At 44.5% G+C, this 16,155-nt stretch overlaps 1 protein-coding gene across 1 annotated transcript; it reads right to left on the bottom strand.

Moving 5' to 3' along the window:
- Positions 1–13,839: 13,839 nt before the first annotated feature.
- HSBP1 (heat shock factor binding protein 1) lies at positions 13,840–15,680 on the bottom strand (the record flags this gene model as incomplete). The annotated part of the gene is made up of 3 exons (XM_058155325.1): positions 15,416–15,680; positions 14,842–14,908; positions 13,840–13,952 (listed from the first exon to the last, which is right to left on the bottom strand). Coding segments are annotated over exons 1-3 (225 nt in total), but the record flags the coding sequence as incomplete, so codon positions are not given.
- Between the last annotated feature and the right edge of the window lie 475 nt (positions 15,681–16,155).

Genomic DNA, 16,155 nt, shown 5'->3' with positions numbered 1-16,155 from the left:
CCTGTTAAAATAAACTAATGGCATGGCTTAGCGTGGCTTATCCAGAGAATGTCCAGCAAAGGCAGTTTGAGCAGGAAAATATGGCCTTGATCCAACCCCAGACAAGCTTCCTTTGTTCTTCCAATTAATTTAGCTTCTACTTAGCATGTGGCAAATCTACAATTAGCTCTCAAACGAGACCAAAAACAAAAAAGTTCTTCTTGAATAAACGAAGTGAAGATCCCAAAGAGACCATCTAGCTGGCTTTGCCAGTGTGCTTCTCGTTGTATCGTTTTCCATTTAATTACTCCACAGCTAGCTTCTTTAAAGCAATTCCATGGGTCTGGTATTCCCCACTGGGGTAGGGAAGCAGTGGGGCAGGAAAAGTTGCTGGAGAGGTATTTTCTGCAGAGGGAAGGGATGCAAAACTGCCATAAAGTTTGACATTTGAGCTGCATCTCATAGGGTTTTTAACATTTGGAGTAAAAAAAATGAATTCCACCACTGATTTTAAGATGTGTGGACTTCAACTCCCAGAATACCCCAGCCAGCTTGGCTAGTTGGGGTATTCTGGGAATTGAAGTCCACACATCTTCAAATGGCTAAGGTTGGGAAACACTGGTCTACACAAAACCCTTGTTTGCGAAACTTATTTCAGCCAGTTTTGACTCAATTTGGAGGGCAATTTTGAAATGTATTACAAAGGAAGAGCATTTGAAACAACGTGACTTGGCACTTACAGATTCAGAATGAACTCTCTTCACCTTCTCGAAAATAAGGACTTCACAGAGGTTCCAAACTTCTGGGGGGTTAATGCTAGGCAGACACCCAGCATTCTCTAAATCTTTTCTTTTGATGCGTAAGAGGATATCGTCACCTCTTCACCTATTCTTGCATTCAAGAATTGACTGTAGGGACTCTGTTTGGATGCTGGATATCAATAGATGGGTCAAGATGGCATTTCAAAGCACTGCAATTTGTCAGATGGGAACTTTTCTGTTGCTTGAGAGAGGTAGATTAAAGCTAAAAGGAAGAAAACCTCTTAAAAGTCCGGAATCAAACAGGAAAGTCATAAATTCTCGTTGGGAAGATTGAGTGGACCTTTCATCATCCAGTTATCCGTTCTGTGGGATCCATCAACAGGACAGAATCCCTGGATGAGAGTTAAGATGATTCAATGGCATTGAAATCCACATTCAAAAGTTTGGGCCAGTTTTGAGTTCTCCCAAAATTCTTTAACATCCTAAAAAAAGGAAAATAAAGAAACTGGAGAAGAATCAACCATTTATATCAATCATGCACAGTTATATCAACTATGAAGTGCACAGCTTTAAGTCAAATGCAGAATGGTAGTTATGAAGTGTTGGTATCAAATTATAGTTCAGCTTCAACCAAAACAATATGAGAGCACACAATAGATAATGAACTCATGGTAAACCGATGCAAACTAGACTGCAGAAAATATGATTTCAGCAACAGAGTGATCAATGCCTGGAATGCACTACCTGACTCTGTGGTTTCATCTCCAAACGCCCAAAACGTTAACCTTAGACTGTCTACTGTTGACCTCACCCCATTCCAAAGAGGTCTGTAAGGGGCGTGCATAAGAGCACCAGCGTGCCTACCGTCCCTGTCCTAATGTTTTCTTTTATTCATACCCTTTACATGTGTTTATAATTATGTTTACATTTGTATCTGTCATAAAATACATGGTGAAGAAAATAAATAAATAAATAAAATAATAAATGGTCTAAACCTGTTAAAATAAACTAATGGCATGGCTTAGCGTGGCTTATCCAGAGAATGTCCAGCAAAGGCAGTTTGAGCAGGAAAATATGGCCTTGATCCAACCCCAGACAAGCTTCCTTTGTTCTTCCAATTAATTTAGCTTCTACTTAGCATGTGGCAAATCTACAATTAGCTCTCAAACGAGACCAAAAACAAAAAAGTTCTTCTTGAATAAACGAAGTGAAGATCCCAAAGAGACCATCTAGCTGGCTTTGCCAGTGTGCTTCTCGTTGTATCGTTTTCCATTTAATTACTCCACAGCTAGCTTCTTTAAAGCAATTCCATGGGTCTGGTATTCCCCACTGGGGTAGGGAAGCAGTGGGGCAGGAAAAGTTGCTGGAGAGGTATTTTCTGCAGAGGGAAGGGATGCAAAACTGCCATAAAGTTTGACATTTGAGCTGCATCTCATAGGGTTTTTAACATTTGGAGGGAATGGGAGTTATAAATCAACTGGAAACGCCTTTTTAAAAGAGCATAACACCAGAAAACAATTAAAAATTCATCAGGACACATTTTCCTTTTGGAGGACAAAGGCTTCCTAACTTTATTAAAAAGGAGGAGGAGGAGGAGGAAGAAGAAGTGGAAGAGGAAGAAGAAGGGGAAGGGGAATAGGAATAAGAATAAGAATAAGAGGAAGAGGAAGAGGGGGAAGGGGAAGGGGAAGGGGAAGGAGAAGGGGAAGGGGAAGAGGAAGAAGGAGAAGGGGAAGAGGAAGAAGGAGAAAGGGAAGAAGAAGAAGAAGAAGAAGAAGAAGAAGAAGAAGAAGAAGAAGAAGAAGAAGAAGAAGAAGAGGAGGAGGAGGAGGAGGAGGAGGAGGAGGAGGAGGAGGAGGAGGAGGAGGGGAGGAGGAGGAGGAGGAGGAGGAGGAGCAGGAGCAGTACGACGAGGAGCAGGAGGAGGAAGAAGAAGACGAGAATCAATAAAACCAAGTTGAAAAAGTCAACTTATAGGCGAAATCCTTGAGATATTGAAGGGTTCCAAAACTCAAATCTTTCTTCCATGTGCTTCCTCTTGGCACTTTCTTAAAACAGCTTTGAGACGTGATGGGAAACCCTCCCAAAAATGTCTTAGACCTCATCACCATATTATTATTATTAAATTAATTTGCTGCCCATCTCAGCATAAGGGTATTTAGGCAGATTACAACAATAATAATAGCCTACTAAGATATGATGAAATGTCTTCGGAAGCGCTGGCTCTTCGTCTTTGAAACGGAGATGAGCACCGCCCTCTAGAGTCAGGAACAACTAGCACATATGTGTGAGGGGAACTTTCACCTTTACCTTAAGATATGATTTATCCTGGCTGGAATATCTGCATTGGTTCATGCAACACACTAACCAATAAACAAAGCTACAAAAACCTACAAGGGTTTTTGCAATTTGCTAAGCCCAAAATAAACCAGGACAATGAAAGTTTAACCTCACACCTGCCAGTACCAATCAAGTGACTGCTTCAAAACTTTCAGAGTTGGCTTGATGTCAGCATTCCAAGTATGCGCATTTTCTATGCACCCATAGAAAACAGAACTCCGAGGCAGGCAGGCTCATCAAAGAACAGTTTGTTGCAGGAGTCTCCAACCTTGGCAACTTTAAGACTTGTGGACTTCAACTCCCAGAATTCAACTCTCAGAGCTGGCTGAGGAATTCTGGGAGTTGAAGTCCACAAGTCTTACAGTTGCCAAGGTTGGAGACCCCTGGTTTATTGGATACTTCATATTGGCACAACTGGTGAAAGCCAACTCTGAAAGCTCCCACGGCTTTCACCTAATTAAAAGTTTTCCCCTTTCCCTCAAGTCACTGGTCATGCTGTCCAATCCAGGTGCTGTCCGGTTGCTTGGTTACTTGCCCCTCCTCTGGCCAGCCACCTATGAGAATGTCCTTGGTTCCCACAGGGAAAACTTTCTTGTTTTGGCTACAAAACCCCATCTCACTATTTTCCCCCCCTCCCACTGTTGTGTGGCAACCCTGAAGCCTCCAAGATGGCCTCAGCCCGGTTCACTTCAGGGTTGACATCTGTTTTCCCCACATCCTTCATTCAAAAGGATCAAACATTGTTCAGTTGAGCACTTCACTTATACGATTCTGTGTGAACCAGCTCGACTTTCTGCAGAATTCATCCTATATACAGATCGGTTTTGTAGGAAGAACTGTGTGTGTGTGGGGGGGTAATCCTTAACCTACAATCAGAATTGAATCCGAAATGTCTATTCTTAAGCAAGGCAGTTATTAAGTGAGTCTTGTCTCGTTTTACGACCTTTCTTGCCACAAGGTGTTAAATGCACCCTTGCAGGTGTTAAGGGCCTCTGGTGGCTCAGACTGCTAAGACAATCTGTTATTAACACAGCTGCTTGCAATTACTGCAGGTTCAAATCCCACCAAATCCCATCCTGACTCAGCCTTCCATCCTTTATAAGGTAGGTAAAATGAGGACCCAGATTGTTGGGGGCAATAAGTTGACTTTGTATATAAATATACAAATAGAATGAAGACTATTGCTAACATAGTGTAAGCCGCCCTGAGTCTTCGGAGAAGGGCGGGATATAAATGCAAATTTAAAAAAAAGAAGAAGAAATTGCAAGTCATAAATATGAACCAGTTGCAAGTGTCTGGATTTTGATCCCGTGAGCACAGGGATGTTGCAATGGTCGTTAAGGGCGAAAAACAGTCATAAGCCCCTTTTTTTCAGGGCTGTTGTAACCAGTCACTGAATGAATGGTTGCAAGTCAAAAACTACCTATCTGTACAGGAAACAGAAGCCTGCTTTCCTATGTCATAGTGTTAATGCTAACAAAGTTTTGTTCTGCTTTTCCTAGTTCTCTTCAAACTGCAAAAGAATGGTATCTAAGTCAACTGTGGAAGACTTTATTGGGCATTAAAGAAGCCTCAGGGAACATAATGGAGAGTAGTAAGATTCCTTCATGAAGCTTTTACATCCCAAGAGGTTCTATTAAATACTTCCTAGCTCTTTCCACTTCCTTAAAATGCAACCACTCCTGAGATTTAAGCCTCGTTGTTCAAATTCCCAAATCATTTACAAGCCTATATGTCTTTAGCTTGCTCTTGGGAACGTAGGCATGCAAGTTAAAAGCTAAATTGCAGAATGAGCTGATAATTAATCCCTGGTAACATTTATTTTTTTTTACACAGCAGGCTGCACAACATGATGGAAGAGGGGCTGGTAATAAAAACGCAAGGACGGCATGTTGACCAGTAGCAAACTGGACATTGCTGGAAAGAAAAGATGATTGCCTGCTAGGAGTTTCCATTGTGACACACAGCACAATGTTTATAGAGCCATTGATGCCCTGATAGGATCTCCTGCCTGAGCAGGGGGCTGGACTAGAAGACCTCCACGGTCCCTTCCAGCTCTTGTTGTTGTTGTTAGTTGCGAAATCATGTCCGACCCATCGTGACCCCATGGACAATGTTCCTCCAGGCCTTCTTGTCCTCCACCATCCTCTGGAGTCTATTTAAACTCATGCCTTCTGCTTCAGTGATTCCATCCAGCCACCTCATTCTTTGTCGTCCCCTTCTTTTTTTGTCCTCAATCTTTCCCAGCATTAGGCTCTTCTCCAGTGAGTCCTTCCTTCTCATTAGGTGGCCAAAGTATTTCAGTTTCATCTTCAGGATCTGGCCTTCTAAAGAGCAGGCAGGGTTGGTCTCCTCTAGGACTGACTTGTTTGTTCTCCTGGCAATCCAAGAGACACGCAGGAGTCTTCTCCAGCTCTGTTCTGATTCTAATTTTTCAGGATGTATTTCAGCACCACGGATAGCACCCAGGTTAGGAGAAGTGCTGCTCCATTGGGTCATAACTGAATCTTTCACCCAATCAGCCACCTTTTTAAATTGGATTTGGCATATTTCTCCTTCCCCAGGGATGACAAAGTCCTTCCCCAGGGACTTGGCAAAGGCAGACTTTGTCATAGGAGGGGGTTAAAGGTCGCATATTGTAAACTGTTCCAAGTAAAGCTGCCTTGTTGTTATTATAGTGCGACACAAGAGTCCCGCTCCGACAGTAAAATTCTCCAGCTATCTCAGGCAGCCAGTGCGAGGCCATGTTGTTGCCAGGAAAGTAATGGCACACAAACCTTAGTACAAATAAGATACAAAAATAAGTTAAAATTCAGGGCCTGCGTTCTGTCATTCTAGACAACTGTGCACTAGAGGGCAGCATATGATCTACGAGTGGATTTGGATTTAAATTTCTAAAAGTTGAGAAGCACCAAGGAGAAGGTCAGTCAAGGAGAAAGCAGTTGATTCTTTCTGCTGACCAAGTAACAACTTTAGTTGCTAAGTAATAGCGAGAGAGAGACACAGAATAGACCTGGTTGAGCTTCCAAAATCCAAATCAAAAGTAATAACAACAGAATTGGAAGGGACCTTGGAGGTCTTCTAGCCCAATCCCCTGCCCAGGCAGGAAACCCTACACTACTTCAGACAAATGGTTATCCAACATCTTCTTAAAAACTCCCAGTATTGGAGCATGGAACTTCTGGAGGCAAGTTGTTCCACTTATTAATCCACTTATTAGTTCTAAGTTGCTTCTCTCCTTGATTAGTTTCCACCCATTGCTTCTTGTTCTACCCTCAGGTGCTTTGGAGAATAGCTTGACTCCTTCTTCTTTGTGGCAACCCCTGAGATATTGGAAGACCGCTATCATGTCTCCCCTAGTCCTTCTTTTCATTAACTAGACATACCGAGTTCCTGCAACCGTTCTTTGTATGTTTTAGCCTCCAGCCCCCTCATCATCTTTGTTGCTCTTCTCTGCACTCTTTCTAGAGTCTCAACATCTTTTTTACATTGTGATGACCAAAACTGGACGCAGTATTCCAAGTGTGGCCTTACCAAGGCCTTATAAAGTGGTATTAACACTTCACGTGATCTTGATTCTATCCCTCTGTTTATGGTAGTGCTTGTGATAGTATCCATAAAGGGGAAAACCCTACAGCCTATAGAACAGGATCTCTGCTTTCTCTCTCGTAAGAGACAGGAATTAAAAAAACGAAGAACAATAACCTGTCCAGCTAGGAATCAGCATGAAGGAAAAGGTTAAAACTTTTCTCTGAATGTTGAAGACTCTCATGCAAATCAGGGGATCTAAACAGATGGATGGATTTATAATTGCCTTTTGGAAGCGGGCGGACATGATGGGGGTTTTATTGGACGAGTAAATCCATCTTCCTGTTGGCTCTACGGTGTCCATGTGAGGCCTTACCGAGCTGAATGCTAAGGAAGCCATTAGCTTGCTGACATTTAAAAATAAAATTAGAAAGGATAAATCTCCCAAGTATCTTTTGACAGGGAATACAGCACCTCCTCTGCCACGGAGGGGAAGGAACCACAATCTAAGAGTTGCGTTACTATCTAGGCCTGATATCAGGAGTGGGCTGCTGGGGGTTCGCAGGGGTTCGGGAAAACCTCTAGCTAAGATTCTGTGTAGCTTGGAGAACCCCCAAATCCCACTCCTGGCTGGCCCTCCCCATCCCACCCCACCCCTCCCAGGAGTCTCCACGTGGCCCGTTTTGGATGCAGGTAAGGGCAGGGTGTGCGCTGAGGCTTGGGGAAGGCAAAAAATGGGCCTATCGGAAGTTTGGGAAGGCTGGAAACAGGCCCGTTTCTGGCCTCCAGAGTAGGGGCCTCCAACCTTGGTCCCTTTAAGACTTGTGGACTTCAAGCTTTGCTGGCTGAGGGACTCTGGGAGTTGAAGTCCACAAGTCTTAAAGGGATCAAGGTTGGAGGCCCCTGATCTGGAGGGTCTCCGGAGCCTGGGGAGGCCGTTTTGCACCCTCCTGGAGGCTCGAGGAAAGCCTCCAGAGCCCGGGAAGGGCAAAAACGGCCCCACCTGCCATGGTGCAGGAGGCTGACTAGACCACGCCCACCATGGCCACGCCCACCCAGCAACCAGGCAGAGAACCCCTTGATAAAAATTTTGAAGCCTACCCCTGCCCAATATCCACTTTATCCAAAGGCTGTGTGTTTCCTAGGAGGGCACTGGGAATGGGAGAGGGGGGACAAATCAGTGGGAATATTTCGGAAATGAAGAGGCGGAAGGAGGAGGCTTCCTGCTACAAATCCTCTAGCATCATTGATCTGTAGAGTTTGTAAAAAAAATGCAAAACTGCACCCATGGTCCTAGGACACCAATGTCAGCCCATTGCTACTGCACACAAGCAACTTTTGCTGAAAAGTGTAAAAAAAATATCCTATGCCTTGTGGTCCCCTGTGGTCTTGAAACAGATCGAACCATGTTGAGTTGTTTTTTTTAACCCTTGGGGAGAAAAGGTTACTCTTAATATCCTTTCTTTGGAGAAAGAGCTTTTCTGTTCAGACAATAAATCATCATCATTATTATTATTTTTTGGAGCAGAACACTTGCAATAAATTGCTTGGGATTTGCAAAATATCCATTAGTAACAAATAAGTGATTAATTGGGCAGCCTTTGAAGGCAAATCCCTATCCGTGCAGCACTTAATCTTTATACAGGTTTCAAAAAGTCCCCAAAAATATACTGCAATATTTCATCGTGTCATAATATCACCAGAGGAAGGTCATTTGGGGGCTGAAGTAGTATTCTTTAAATCTTTTGTTTGGATATGAAAAGTAGGTCCAGGTACAGGTGCAACTGTGACTTTTGCACTCGAGTCTTTAGCTATTAATAAAACTTTCTGCGCATCAGCTGTTTAGCAGAAACAAAGGCTCAAGATTCTGCTGCTGAAAAAAATATATTGGGGTTATTTTTCTGCTTGTTGGGGAAAATTTTGGATAACTTTATCGATACTGTCTGTTGGAACAAATTACAGGTAGTCCTTGACTTACGAATGGTCACTTAGCAAGCACTGAGTTACGACGGATCCAAATAAAGGGGACTTAACAATCAACATCCAAAATTTGGATGGTCGTCCACCCAGTCATATCACCATACTTTGGGCGCTTGGCAAAGTGGCCACATTTATGGATGACGGCAGTGTCCTGTGGTCACACGACAGCATTTTATGACAGTTTTGCCCCAAACTATCACACGTTTCTGGTTTTTGACAAAACTGCTCCCCTTGTCAATCATGAATTTGATTAAAAACTCCGGTGTTTGCTTTATGGACAACACACACACACACACACACACAAAAGGTCAAAATATCGGGTTGGCCACCATGTCCAACTCATTTTGTGACTATTGCAATTTACAACCGTAGTGGGCAGGCTCCATTAGGGTCGTAACTCGAGGGTTTCCTGTAATTTATTTTGAGCAATTCGGTATTTACACTTCCAGCTTTCCAAGAAAAGAACGAAATTGTCCATCAAATGATGACTTGGAATATCAATACTCCGCTGTTTCTGAAAATACTCTTACGGAAGAAGAGTGTTTACTGCTCCTCACATCCCGTTTACTGCTACTTTTTAAAGCCAAAAAGTTCTTGAGAACTTCTGCTCCGGACTCATCTCCTGGAAAATGTTCATGAAGCTCTCCAATTTCTCAGCAAAACCTTTAGCCAGATTGTCCCAAAGGAACTTTTCCAAAAGGGCTTTCTTGGTTTTGTTTTTTCTTCCTTGAAAAGTTTTCGCTTCTCATCTGAGGAGCTTCTTCAGTTTTGCAGAATGAATTGAATTCTATAAAATGAACTGCAGAACTGAAGAAGCTTCTCGGATAAGAAGCAAAACATTTTCAAGGAAAAAACCCCAAGAAAGATTCAGTTTGTAATTTTTTTTTGGGGGGGGGGGGGGGAGATCCTTTGGGACAACCATGACTTGGATGACTGAGAATCTCCATAAACCTTTAGCAAGGCTATCGGGACAGCAATCGAACTGCAACAGGATAAGCAAGCAACTGCCGTACGTTTCACTGCCACACTTGGGATATAGAGGAATGCTTTTCAACCCACACACTTTAAAAACCCACCAAAAATCAAAACTAAGAAAAATAACTTGCCGGAAACTCTACTTTGCAAGTCAGCATTGGCCATCCAGATGCTTCAGGGAAGCTCAGAAGCAGATGGAAAAGCAAAATCCTCCTGTTGTTTATCCAGAGCTGATAACGTTAAGTGCCTCTAAAGTTTTGATAGATCCTGAAGGTGCCAATTCCCTTTTTGCAGCCATTAAAACCTGCAGTGATTGGCCCGGAAGGAAATAGAACTTAACTGCGCAGTAAATAAAGTGCTTCTATTTTCTCAGCCCAAAACCTGCCTCCGAACCACCACCTGTGAGTCAAGCAAACTGGAAAAGAGGCTCCAATTACATCATCTACAGTATAGAGAAATACTGAGTGGCATTTCAGCATTTTATTTAGACATGTTTAACAGCAGCAGGGTCAGAAAGATCTCAGGCTGGTTATACAGGGTATTATTTCGAACCGTCTCCCTCTGCTTTTCATATAACACGACTTCACTTGACAGGTCAAAAAATGATTATTTGGATGTCACCAACCATCGCTTTCTACTCTGCTCCATTAAGAAATATACAGCAGAAATTCTCCAGGGAGAGAGAGAAAACAATTAATCAGGGGAACAACTTGCCTGCAGAAGTTGTGAATTCTCCAACAACTGGAAGTTTTTTAAGAAGAGATTGGACAACCATTTGTCTGAAATGCTATCGGGTTTCTTGCCTACACAGGGGGTTGGACTAGAAGACCTGACTAGGTGGCTACTGAGCTTGTCGATCAGAAAGGCAGGCAGTTTGGTGGTTCGAATCCCTAGTACAGGTCTCCTGGGTGAGCAGGGGGTTTGACTAGATGACTTCCAAGGTCCCTTTCAATTCTGTTATTCTATTCTATTCTTTAGGGATACAGTTTCCTAACTGTATTTTTGTGGGATCGAGCACAAGATACGGCAAAACCGTTTGTTCAGCCGCTGCCAGCGTTCAAGGGAACAAAAACACACACCAGAGGGCATAAAAGAGCATAAACTTGGAAGGAAGAGCAGAGTCCCAAATCCAGGAAAATGTCTGTTTCCACCCCAGCAAGATCTACACAGTGAAGCAAAGGACCCACTGTTCTTTTTTTTTTTAATGCTCCTAACCTATTTCTGAAACAAACACTCCCAGGAGAGGGTCCCTGCTGAGCTCTGGCCAAGTTTATTCTGCAGCTTTAGAAGCTAGGGCAGTAATGCTCTAATCCGCTCATGTCCTCAACAGCTTAGCACTCCGAATACAAGACTTTTCCCTAAGAAGGCCGCATAGAGTAACTTGAGAGAGATTTTTAGCATGTTTACCACAACTGTCCATGGTTACCTTGAGCTAAAACTATACGTTCCCGAGGTTTAGGATCCCCAGTGGGATTGACCTCAATTGCTGCACATGCTTATCACAATTCCACCGAACCCTGGATTAAAATACTAACTTCCCTCTTTTAGCCATCGGAGGGAGATTTTATTTGGACACCGCAGACCCAAAAGCGCGTTTTCAGCCGTGATTTTATAAAGGCGCCTTTCAGGCATTAGAACAGCTTCAATATTAGATGCACCTAAGCAGTCATTTTGCAGCTACCGAGATGTAAAGGACAACCCTGAGTCTTCGGAGAAGGGCGGGATATAAATGTAAATAAATAAATAAATAAATAAATAAATAAATAAATAAATAAAAAACAGGGACTTCCAAGAACAGAAATCTACTGGTCATCTTTGAAAGAAAATGTGCATTTTATTATAAATCCAAGGAACTGGTCTCCATGGTTAGAACTATCAAGTGTCCTGCTTAAGGGGTACCCAGCCAATAACAAAATACTGTTACCATGCCAATATTATTGACAATTTACTTTAAAATGATTAACCGCTCAAATTTTTTCAATTATTAGCTTCCTCAAATCAATAACAGAAAATGAAGAAGAGTTACAGCTCAAGGGCTCCAAAACGGATTGTTTCCTACGTTAAACTTATTACTAACAGAGTAAGAGATCTGTAAATGACTCACAACACATTTTCATCCTTGTGCACAAAATAGGCTGACAGAAAGCACAACATTGTCGACCCACTAAGGAAAAGGAATTACAAAAAAGGAACCAGGGAAAGGAACGTTTTTAACATCCAAATCCACAAAAGTTCACTTGTATAGCATTAGCACTGTAGTTGACTCGTCAAGCTATCAAATTATGTTTTAATAATTACAATTAGTATAGAACATGTCAATTCCAAAAAGTGTGTGAAACTCACAATGCACAAGAAGTCAGAATAGAAACTGTTCCAAATCTAGGTATACAAGGTACATTAAGAACACAAGTTCTACAGCTGTAGAAAAATGTTTTTTACACACTAGTCGTTGGAAAAATAAAAGAAAACAAAAAAATGGTGTCTGGAAACCAGTGTAGGCTTGTAAAAATGTCTTTTTTCTGTGACCATCATAGATTATTGGCAGGCTGTTGAGAGAAAGATAGAAGAATTAGTAAGGATTGTCAGAAGAAAAACCAGTCACGTTCCCAAGTGAAATTTTAAAAGGTTGCATCCTGTACATTCCTAAAATGATACAAGTGGGATATTTACCTCATTCAGCACTTAAAAAGCCCAGTCAGTACTTATTGACATTGACAATTTTGTTCACTTTTAAGTGTGTGCAACTCTTTACTTTTCCCTCCTCTTATAAGCAAATAAAACAAATAGATAACCCTTGACTTAAGAGTGTAATTGAGCCTGGCAATTATGGCCGTAATTTGTGATGGCTTGTAAAGTTATGTCCTGACCAGAAGTGTTTTTACAATCTTTTCTGCAACGGTTGTTAAGCAAATGCCACCGTCCTTAAATGAACCCATTGCAAGGTGTTGCAAACGGCCATAAATGAGGGTCAATTGTTGAGTGCCCAAAATGTAGTCAGTTATATGACTGTAGGGGAGGGGGCAACGTCATAACTTTGAAACCAGGTTGCAAGTAGCTTTTTTTTGGGGGGGAGGGTCTGTTGTAACTTACAGCTGTAAGTTGAGGACTATCTGCATTATATCACATGCAGGTTGAGAACCTATATATTTAATAAATTCCTGTGCCATCCATGTCTCTTACATGTCTCATCCATTACATTACATTACATTACATTACATTACATTACATGTCTCATCCATGTGCGACGGAAGCCACAAAAGCCAATGCAATCCTAAATTGCATTAACAGAGGGATACAATCAAGATCCAGGGTGGTAGTAATACCACTCTATAAAGCCTTAGTAAGACCGCACCTAGAGTACTGCATCCAGTTTTGGTCACACTATAAAAAAAGATGTCGAGACTCTAGAAAAAGTGCAAAAGTGCTTAGGGGACTGGATGCTAAAACATACGATGAACGGTTACAGGAACTGCGCCTGGCTAGTCTAGTGAAGAGAAGGAGACAGGATACCAGCCTTCCAATATTTGAGGGGCTGCCACAGAGAGGAGGGGATCAAACTATTTTCCAAGGCATCTGAAGGCCACATAAGGAATAATGGATGAAAACTGATCAAGGAGAGATTCAACCTAGAAATAAGGAGGAATTTTCTGACAACGAGAACAATCAACCCATGGAACAGAAGATGCCTTCGGAAGTTGTGGGAGCTTCATCCCTGGAGGCTTTCAAGAAGAGATTGGACTGCCATCTGTCAGAAATGGTGTAGGATCTCCTGCTTGGGCGGAGGGGGAGTTGGACTAGATGACCTGCAAGATCCCTTTCAACTCTGTTAATCTGTTAAGGTGACTCCGGGCAGTTTACAAATTATTAAAAGTAGGTGAAAAATAATGTAAAAGATTGGTGATCCCAATCCAGCAATTGAGAGCCATTTCAGTCCTCCCACCCCCATTTAATTAGCAGTAACAGAGTTGGAAGGGACCTTGGGGGTCATCTAGTCCAGGGGTCTCCAACCTTGGCAACTTTAAGACTTGTGAACTTCAACTCCCACAGTTCCTCAGCCAGCTTTGCTGGTTGAGGGATTCTGGGAATTGAATTCCACAAGTCTTAAAAGTTGCCAAGGTTGGAGACCCGATTCTAGTCCAACCCCCTGCTAACGCAGGAAACCTGTACTAGGGATTCGAACCAACGAACTGCCAACCTTTCTGATCAACAAGCTCGATGACTTAGCCACTAATCTACAGAAACATGGAATCCTTTCAGAGTCAAGCTCACTTGAAGTCTTGGTGGTGGCCGCCTTGTTTTCTCCTCCTTCCAGTTCCTCCACTCCGGCCTGGGTCATGAGATCCGCGATGTTCTTCTCCAGGTCATCAATGCGGCAGCTCATGTCGTCAAGTGAAACCCGATTTAAGGAAAAACCACCCAGAGAAATGCAATTGAAGGGGAAACCCCCCCCCCATTTTTGACCCTCGATCATGGCATTCCTACCCCCCCAACCACGTGACTGACATTTTAGCAAGCCAATGGGGAAGTCAGCAGGAAGTCACAAGACACGTGGCGTTGCGCTGAATGACATGCAGCGATCCGCTTAACAACCGCAAGCAGGAATGACCTTGAAAGTCAGTGTGGGCACGACCTCACACTTTTAACAACCACACTGCTTGGTCACGGATTTGCAATTGTTAAGCCAGGAGCATCTGTACATAGGTAGCAAGTTTCTTTAGTTTAGGTGCATTATTTAAAAGGAGAAAGTGTCCAATATTTGTCCCAAAGGTGCTGTTTTTTTTCAAGAGGCAAGTAGACTTTCTGGTTTTTCCCTGAAGACGTTTTGCTTCTCGTTCAAGAAGCTTCTTCAGCTCTCCATTCCCCACCATCCAGTCAGAGCTGAAAAAGCTTCTTGGATGAGAAGCAAAACGTCTTCAAAGAAAAACCAGAAAGTCCACTTGCCTCTTGGGGAAAAAAAGACTGAGAATCTCCATATCTGACATTTGCACACTGAGTGCTGAAGTTGTACAAACTTTGGACAGCACATTTGGGAAGTGCGATCGGGGACACTCATCCTCTCCTAAACGCTGGAGGGGGCTGTTTCTTAAAAGAGAGAAGCAGAAGCGTGATACGATTCCCATGCAATTGTCACAGGGCTGTGCGGCTTTGCTTCGGGGTGGGGTGGGGGGTGGAGTGTCTCCCCCACACGTGGCGGGGTTCTGGCCCAAGGAAACCCTGCGGTGAAAACCATCCAGGTGGTCTTGGCTTCTTCCTCTTCCTTCCACGCTCGAAAGGATATTCCTGCCAATGATTTGGTCCGACATGATCTGGAACTTGTCCTGCATTTGTTGCAGGAGGGTCTGCACCTGATTTGGGATGGGGGGGGGTTAGGGGAGGGGGAAAAAAAGAATGTGGTTTTTAAATTCAACTGGGTCTAAGTGTTCCCAGTGCCACTGGCTTCCCTTGCAGGCCTGGCCCCCCAAAAAAGGCCACCTCAAAGCCCCCACCCAGGCGAAGGACAACCTTGGAGAAAGGCAAGGGCCGCATTCTCACAACCCGCCTCAACCCGGGAGGCTCTTAACCCGAGTTGCCGTCTGAAACGCAAACCCCTGGCTAAATGGACACGCGCTTTTGAGCATCCCCACCACCACCTCCGTTTCCACGGCAACAGACACCCCTCCCCCGAACCGCATCGCCTCCCGCCGTCTCCAGGGCGACCCCAACGGCCGCGCCCGGTTCCCTAGCAACGCTGCCACCGCCCTCACCCGTCTCCATGGCAACTCCTCCCTCTCATCTCCCCCCTCCTCCCAACCCCACCTCCCCCACCCAGGCTCCCCGGCGACCGCTTTTCCGTCCCCGCCGAGGCCGCTCACCACGGCCGTGAGGTCCTGCACGGTCTTGGGGTCCGTCTCCGCCATGTCGGTCCGCTTCGGCTGGCTTCGCCTCCCGGTCACCCGTCCAGGCCCGACTCCCAGGCGCTTCTGGCCTCCTCCGCGAGAACGCCGGCCCAACCGCGGACCTCTCGCCGAGTCTCGCGAGAGCTAGGCCCGAGAGTTGCACTGTGGGAAATGAAGTGCTTTCCCCGGTCGGGGACGCTCGCGGGCCTTTTAGGCTTTCTTCAATGACCCGGAGGGTGGAGAGGGGAAAGAATGTGGTTTTTAAATTCAACTGGGTCTAAGTGCTCCCAGTGCCACTGGCTTCCCTTGCAGGCCTGGCCCCCCAAAAAAGGCCACCTCAAAGCCCCCACCCAGGCGAAGGACAACCTTGGAGAAAGGCAAGGGCCGCATTCTCACAACCCGCCTCAACCCGGGAGGCTCTTAACCCGAGTTGCCGTCTGAAACGCAAACCCCTGGCTAAATGGACAAGCTCTTTTGAGCATCCCCACCACCACCTCCGTTTCCACGGCAACAGACAACCGCCCGCCCCCCCGAAGCCCATCGCCTCCCGCCGTCTCCAGGGCGACCCCAACGGCCGCGCCCGATTCCCTAGCAACGCTGCCACCGCCCTCACCCGTCTCCATGGCAACTCCTCCCTCTCATCTCCCCCCTCCCTCCTCCCAACCCCACCCTCCCCCCCCACCCCAGGCTCCCCGGCGACCGCTTTTCCGTCCCCG

This window comes from Ahaetulla prasina, chromosome 12 (assembly GCF_028640845.1).
Source record: "Ahaetulla prasina isolate Xishuangbanna chromosome 12, ASM2864084v1, whole genome shotgun sequence".
Lineage (NCBI taxonomy): Eukaryota > Metazoa > Chordata > Lepidosauria > Squamata > Colubridae > Ahaetulla > Ahaetulla prasina.
This window is presented reverse-complemented; position numbering and strand designations above follow the sequence as displayed.